General features: G+C 47.7%; 1 protein-coding gene across 1 annotated transcript; it reads right to left on the bottom strand.

The window, feature by feature from the left end:
- Positions 1 to 1,370: 1,370 nt before the first annotated feature.
- LOC119310382 lies at positions 1,371 to 3,011 on the bottom strand. The gene is made up of 2 exons (XM_037586151.1): positions 1,940 to 3,011; positions 1,371 to 1,590 (listed from the first exon to the last, which is right to left on the bottom strand). The coding sequence occupies exons 1-2, from the start codon at positions 3,009 to 3,011 to the stop codon at positions 1,556 to 1,558; spliced, it is 1,107 nt and encodes a 368-aa protein (XP_037442048.1). The 3' UTR covers positions 1,371 to 1,555.
- Positions 3,012 to 6,925: the final 3,914 nt, after the last annotated feature.

The following is a 6,925-nucleotide window of genomic DNA, read 5'->3' as shown; positions in this document are numbered from 1 at the left end:
GTGCCATCAACCGGGACCAAAGGCCCCCCTGCCTGGGCTCGGCGCACCGGCCACGTGGAGGCCCATCTGTCCCGGTTCGTGTTAGAACCGGGACTAAAGGGGGAGGTATTAGTAACGACCCATTAGCCCTTACGAACCGGGACAAATGCCTCATTTTCTACTAGTGACGGCCAAGCAAATGTTCTTCAACGATTATACTCCCTCCGTCCGGAAATACTTGTCGGAGCAATGAATGTATCTAGACATATTTTGGTTTTAGATGCATCCATTTATATTCATTTTCGCGACAAGTATTTCCGGACGGAGGGAGTACATCCCAATGCATGGCATACACTTCAACACAACCGGGGCGAGCACGTGCACTTGAGTCTATCTGAATTCCAAAGCGTTGCGAGCTAGCTCCCAAACTTTTTCGGAGGACAACCCGAATGAGGAATGTGGCATTTTCCAGTAAAGTTTTGTGATGGGGATTCTGCTTAGCATTTAATCTGTTCAAATAACGGAAGGAAGTCCATTGGCCGCAACAGCGGTCAGCCGCTTACCCAAGCTTAACTCGATCCCGTCATGCATAATCTTTGCCTCAAAAGCACTTTGGTCCAAGTGGTGAGAGTAGAGAGCAAGCCTGACGAGGTGAGCACGGGCATGTGGGTTCAGAAGTTCAGCAAGGACTCAGCCGGCCGGTGGAGTACGTAAGTTCTACCAGGCCGGGTGCTTCGACGGCTACTACATCGTGCAACACCAGTCCCCAGCTGCTTCAATCTTCCCATGGAGGAAGCTGCAGTCCGGGAGCGCTCAATGTTGCAACGCCAGATGACAATGAACTGCTTGGTACAGTACTAATTAAGCAGCAGCTCTGGCTCCCCGGAGAATGAAACAGCAAGGATAATTCGCCCATTCTTCTGGCCAGTGGCTGATTCAGCTGCTGATGCTGACACTATGTACATGTGTCAATTATTTCTGATCTATGAACTGACGGCGTGTTGATCCCACTTGTACATCGGCTGTATATTAGATGTTACCAGTCCATCATTTTGTGCATTCAGAAACCGCACCTTCTGTTCAGCGGAAATTCAAAGTGGGGCTAGGCTTGAGCCCTATCTCGGGCTCGGGTTGCGCCTTTTCTCTAAGAAAAAGAATAGGAGATAACTGCTGCTGCTCATGCGTATGTACTGTTGATTCCACCTGCAAGTCTGGTTATTTTGACAATTATGTAGCTTGTTGTCACCATTCTCAAGAACACAGAGTGAGTGAAAAGTATTGCAAGCACGGAAGCAACAACTTCTTCAACAACTCCTACAATTTGCAAGCACAGCAGCAACAGCTTGTCAACGAAGTTCCATACAACAATAGTAAGACCAGCAGTACAAAAAATTCCTTCAAATGTCTAAATAAAGTTACTACAGACCAAAAACTTCCTAAACAAAGTCCCTACAGGTCCAGAGCTGCATTTATGCCATATCTAACATCACTGCTACTGCTACTACCACCTCCCCCCGACTAATCCACAAGAGCTTGCTCCATTAACTTGAGCTTGACAAAGACTTGAAACACCAGCTCACTGCCCCTGGCCAAAACAAGCTGCTTCCATTGCTGCATAAATGCAAGAAAATAACAACATCGAATCAATTGATTGATGAACCAGGCTCAACTGAATGTGCATTTTGCTTGCTCACCGATCGCGAGGACCGACAACACACACACACACACACACACACACACACACACACACACACACACACACACGGTAAATCCAGACGTTTAAGAGAACATATATGTTCCTGTAATCCAGAGGAACATCTCTCTTTCTTGAGCACATATGTCCTCATGTCTAAAGTTTCCTTGCTAAGAAATATATTTTCATTCCATGTTGCTAAGTGCCAATGAAACATTGTATCAAGGAATTGTACAGCATTATATATATGCACATAAATAATAGTACCTGGGATGTAGAAGCTCACGTAGGGAAAGATTTTTATGTCAGAAGAAGCACACACCGGCCTGACTCGCCCTGACTTGAGATGAACCATATAAGAACCAACACGTGCTCTCACAAAAATGACTTGGGTGCCCTCCGCGACGCCACTGATCACCAATGCATTTGCCCAGCTCCTAATCCCAAATTCACATGTTGGGAGCAGCGTCTTGAGATCAATTACCCTGAGTTTTGCCCATCCGATGGCTCCCACGGGTCCAGTCTCCCACGACCATAGGGTTAGATTTGTGACATCAACCACGGCAGCGAATCCCAGCCTGCCCTCTTCCACCGTCATGAGACGCCCACCGCGATCGATCGGCTTCTCGTATATTGACAAGCGGAGTGTACCAAGTTTGCACTCCACGATGCCACCAATGTTGAAGTAGAGTGCATCGCCCACAAGGACGCTGGGCGCACCAAAGTTATTGGTATACCTGACATTGGGGTGGTGAACAGAGGTGAGCTCGCTCCACACGCGAGTCTCCGATGAGTACAGCCAGCCTGATGTGACGCCTTGCCGCTGATTGGTGGTGACGACGGCCAGACGGAAATGCCCTCCTTGGCAACCGTGGTGGTCGCAGCCTTGTGCGGCGCAGAGCACGGCCGCACTGAAGCTGAGCGGGTACTTGGGTGTCGAGGGCACGCGGCGCCGGTGGCCCGTCACAGGGTCCAAGACCATGAGGTCAGAGGTCTTCCGTATGCGAGCGAAGAGGGCGCGCCCGTGGCGGCAGTCCATTGCAAACCAATCGGGACGGTCGTCAGGCTGGGCAAGGAAGAGGGCGGAGGTGGGAACGAAGCGGGATCCCTTTCGGAGTAGGCAGTTGCCGTGTTGGAAGAGCCCGAGGACGGGAGGTGTTCCGTGGAACTTGCGGTAGCGGCGGCGAAAGCCCAAACCGGCGAGGATGCGGCGCCAGGGCTTGCAGACGGCGGAGGCACGGACGAGAGAGGCGGGCTCGTCCGGCGGAATGCGGAAAAACACCTCCTCGACGAGCTCAGGCAAAAGGCGAGGAAACGGATCCTCTAGGAGCTCGTCCATCAGCGCAGCCGGCGGCGGCAGGGTGCGACGGAGGCGAGGGTTTGGATGGGGAAGAGTGGCTTACGAACTCTACGGAGCGTTCGGTTTAGCCAGCTTGGGCTTCCTTCAAAGGTAAAAAAAAAGAGATTGGAAGCAGCATTGTTCGGTGACGTTTTTTTTCTTCATTTTATTTATCAAAACAGTTTTCCATGCCATGGTACATTTTCTCTTACCGATAAAATTATATCCATGCCTCGAGAGCTTTTTTTTTTTGAGAATCCATGTCTCGAGAGCTTGAATGTGAGGGTGCGGGAGCTGGCACCGGAAGTTTACAAAAGGATCCCACCAAGAATCAGGCGAGGGGCAAGGCTAGGTCAGGTTGCAACTAGTGGAGAGTGGGCACGGCAGGTCGGCCCGGACATGGACGAGACCACGTTGCGGCAGTTTCTGGAACTATGGTCGAGAGTACAAGCTTGGGAGCCGCAGGTCGACGAGCAGGATGCGGTATCTTGGTCCTGGGAGGCACATGGCCAGTTCATCGTGAGATCGGCATATGCGAGCAGGTTTTGGGGACGTGAGGTGGTATCCACGTCGAAGCTAACTTGGAAATCTCGGGCACCGTTGGAATGTCGCTTCTTTGCATGGTTGGCTCTCAAGAATCGGTGTTGGACCTCGGACTGACTAGCAAGGAGGGGTTTGGCGCACCAAGACACGTGTCCGTTTTGTGATCAAGAGGAAAAAACAATAAGCCACATTTTGCTCACTTGCGTGTTCGCCAGATTAACGTGGACGCTAGTAGGAGAGGCTCTTGGCAGAGCGGACTGGAAACCAAGCCAGGATGACATAATTGGGGAATGGCTTTGCAACAGAAGTGCGGATGGTGGAACAAGGATCAAGGACTTGCATACAGTGTTGCTGCTTGTAATGTGGGAGCTTTGGAAGCACCGCAATGCCATTGTTTTCGATGGTGAGTCCCCATCGATCGAGAGGCTCATCCACAAGGTGAAGTCTGAGGCCAAAGTGTGGGCTAAGGTAGGGATTATCAAGAGGGAGGTGGACAGTTTTCAGGGTAGATTGTATAGGGGGGCTATGTGGGAGGAGTGAGATAAGTGTGTGTGAGTGGAGTGGGTGCGTGCTAAAAGCCGCATAGACATGTACATGTAACTTACGGTGGAGGCTTTCTTTGCCTTTCTTCTTTAATATATAATATGCAAGCTCGTGCATATTCGAGAAAAAAAATGTGGAACTTAGATGAGCAGGTGTGGGTTCTCTTAATAAAAATAATTCTAACTTAAAAAAATGAAAATAATTCTGGATTCGAGGTAACATCTTTGCGTACATTGTAATGCAAAAAAACACATTTCAGGAGATGTCGGGTGTACACTCCATTGTTCCCGTCATGCATATAATCTTTGCCATAAGAGCATTTTGGTCCTAGCGGAGAGAGTAGATAGCAAGCTTGACGGTGTGAGCATGGGCATATGTGGGTTCAGAAGTTCAGCAGGACTTGCCGGCCAGTGGAGCACTCCGACTTCAACTTCTACCAGTCCGCATTCTACTACACCACGCATTACCAGTCCCCGCAGCACATGATCTGCCTCTAGAGTAAGCTGCAGACCGGCAGCGCTCAATGTTGCAACACCAGATGACAATGAACTACTTGGTGATCAGGAAGCAGCTCTGGCTCTCTGGAGAATCAAACAACAAGGATGAATTTGAGTTTGATCTTGATTTGGAGGCTCTCTGAAGAATTAGCTTGCCTAATTCGCACACTCGTTTGTTCAGTAGCTGATTAATTCAGTTGCTGATACTAACACTATATATGCTATTATGCTGACACTAGCTAGTGGCAATATTGCAACCCAAGGTTTTACAGGAACGCTCCTCCCAAGAGCTCTTCTTTAGTCTTCATGTTTCAGCGCAAAAGTCGCAGGGTCTGCGATGCTTCAAACCCCCACCAAAACCTGAGCTGAACTTGTAACGTCAACTATTTTTGCTCCCCTTTATGTTTTACAGTTACTCAGACGTGCAACACAAAACTTAAGTCAACATAAGTTTGATTTCAAGCATTTCCCCAGCAATGCCAAGAAATTTAACAGCCAGTTTCTACCAGTCCAGTTGCTTTGATGATCTTCTTGTGGAGAAAATTGCCACTGCATGCATTGTCGACTCCACACATTATCAACTTCTTGTGGAGAATTGCATATGCAGTATACACCGTGCTCGGCAGGGTTAAGGACAAGAGTAAATGCTTAGACCCAGCTGAAATCGAGGCACCTCTCCCGTAGAAAAACAGAGAGACAAAGGCATGAGAAGCACACATGCTTAGAAAATACTCCCTCTATAAAGATGGCGAATGCAATTCTTTCTCACGGCGTGGTGCTCTAGGGAATCTACATTGTAAACTTGACCCGATGAGACCGAAGCACCTACACATGTACTCCTTCATTCAGGGGGTGCTCAGGACAACATAGGCATATATGCCCATGTGCTCCTTACAGCGGTATTGAAGTGCATGCATGTAAGTATCTATCTCATGGTCGTTGCGACATATCTCATAATGTTCCTATTTAAGTATGAGAAGAGAGAATGAAGATGATCATAGTTCACAAAGAAGCAGCCATGCATCCTTATGGTTGAGAAAGTAGTAGAGACCAACTATTGCTAGGTTTGTAGTAGCATACACCACATACATATATGAACTGAATTGTTGGAATTGTTGCTCAAGTGTTGTTGAAGTACACAAATCATAGGACTTGGAACATCGAGATTTAGGACAATGTTGTTATGTTTCTACATCATGGAACAACAACATGATGGTTGTTTGGGTACAAATTCTCCTCCATAGTTGAGGGTGTCCATGACCATGTGATATAAAAGATCTGTTTCTCAAGATTTGAGATTTCTATCATGGGCAAGGAATACCTGACTGGAGTTTCCAGAGGAGATAAGGATGCCTTAGTCTTGGACAAATCCGACATGTATCACCACACTAAAACAATATCCCACATCTATGATGTTTTCACTTCAATTAGCTCATTTGCATGGTAGATGTTTCTGATCTTCAAAAGTTAGTGAGTGTGAAATCCAAGTGTCATGATGGTGGTTATGGTAATCACCGGAGGGATAAATTATAGACCATGTTAGTCTGAGGCATTGACAATCATCGGAGGGGCAAATTTGTATCACCATCAGTGCACATATGAATATTGTATTGTACTCGCACATTAGCAAGATGCTCACAACTGACACCATGGTGCTTCATTGCTCCCTCTACACATTGCTCGACCTACTATGTTATCAAACACCATCTTAATTTTTTGCAAGAAGACGCGACTCGTGGTCTCGTATACTTACCCTGTTCAGTAACTTTGTTTCTTCTTCAAAGCAAAAGTTTTACTCAATTCCTCTTCAACTTTGCCTCGTACAATTGGTCAAATTTTTAAGTTTGAATCTTCAGACATGTATGTATCTGCAATGCTATTCCAATAAAAAATATGTTTAAAGGGTCCATCTTACGTAGTCAATCTGACATCCGCATCAACCACGCCCCACCTCCACGCCACCAGGATTTCTACCTTTGTGACTTGTCTTCCCCCTCAAACACTTTGCACATCATGCCGCACATTCCATGACCCTCGCCTTTCACCTCCCTCGAGGTCATGCTATTGTCACCATCCGCTCATCCCTCTCACTGCTAACTCTTTTGGTCATCCGCGCCAGCTACCATGGCGTACATCCACTGCCCGACACGAGTTACCCGTCCCACACGAGCATTGTCATTGTTGCCTATGCCTACTATGAGTAAAGACAACGACCAACCCACCTCTTGCCATCCTCTACCACAAGCAATCGTGTGGAGGAAATTTTTGGCTCGTCTCATCCCCTCGCCACAATTTACATCCACCACCACCTGAAGCCACGTACGGAGAGGT

The sequence above is a fragment of the Triticum dicoccoides genome, chromosome 5B (genome assembly GCF_002162155.2).
Source record: "Triticum dicoccoides isolate Atlit2015 ecotype Zavitan chromosome 5B, WEW_v2.0, whole genome shotgun sequence".
Classification (NCBI taxonomy): domain Eukaryota; kingdom Viridiplantae; phylum Streptophyta; class Magnoliopsida; order Poales; family Poaceae; genus Triticum; species Triticum dicoccoides.
Note: the sequence above shows the minus strand (reverse complement) of the source record. Positions and strands in the feature narration are given on the sequence as shown.

Excerpts from the sequence above, each read along its gene's own strand:
- LOC119310382 (XM_037586151.1), bottom strand. The coding sequence starts at position 3,011 with ATGGACGAGCTCCTAGAGGATCCGTTTCCTCGCCTTTTGCCTGAGCTC. Across the intron at positions 1,591-1,939 it reads CGTGAGCTTCTACATCCCAG|CAATGGAAGCAGCTTGTTTT; the intron begins GTACTATTATTT and ends GCATTTATGCAG.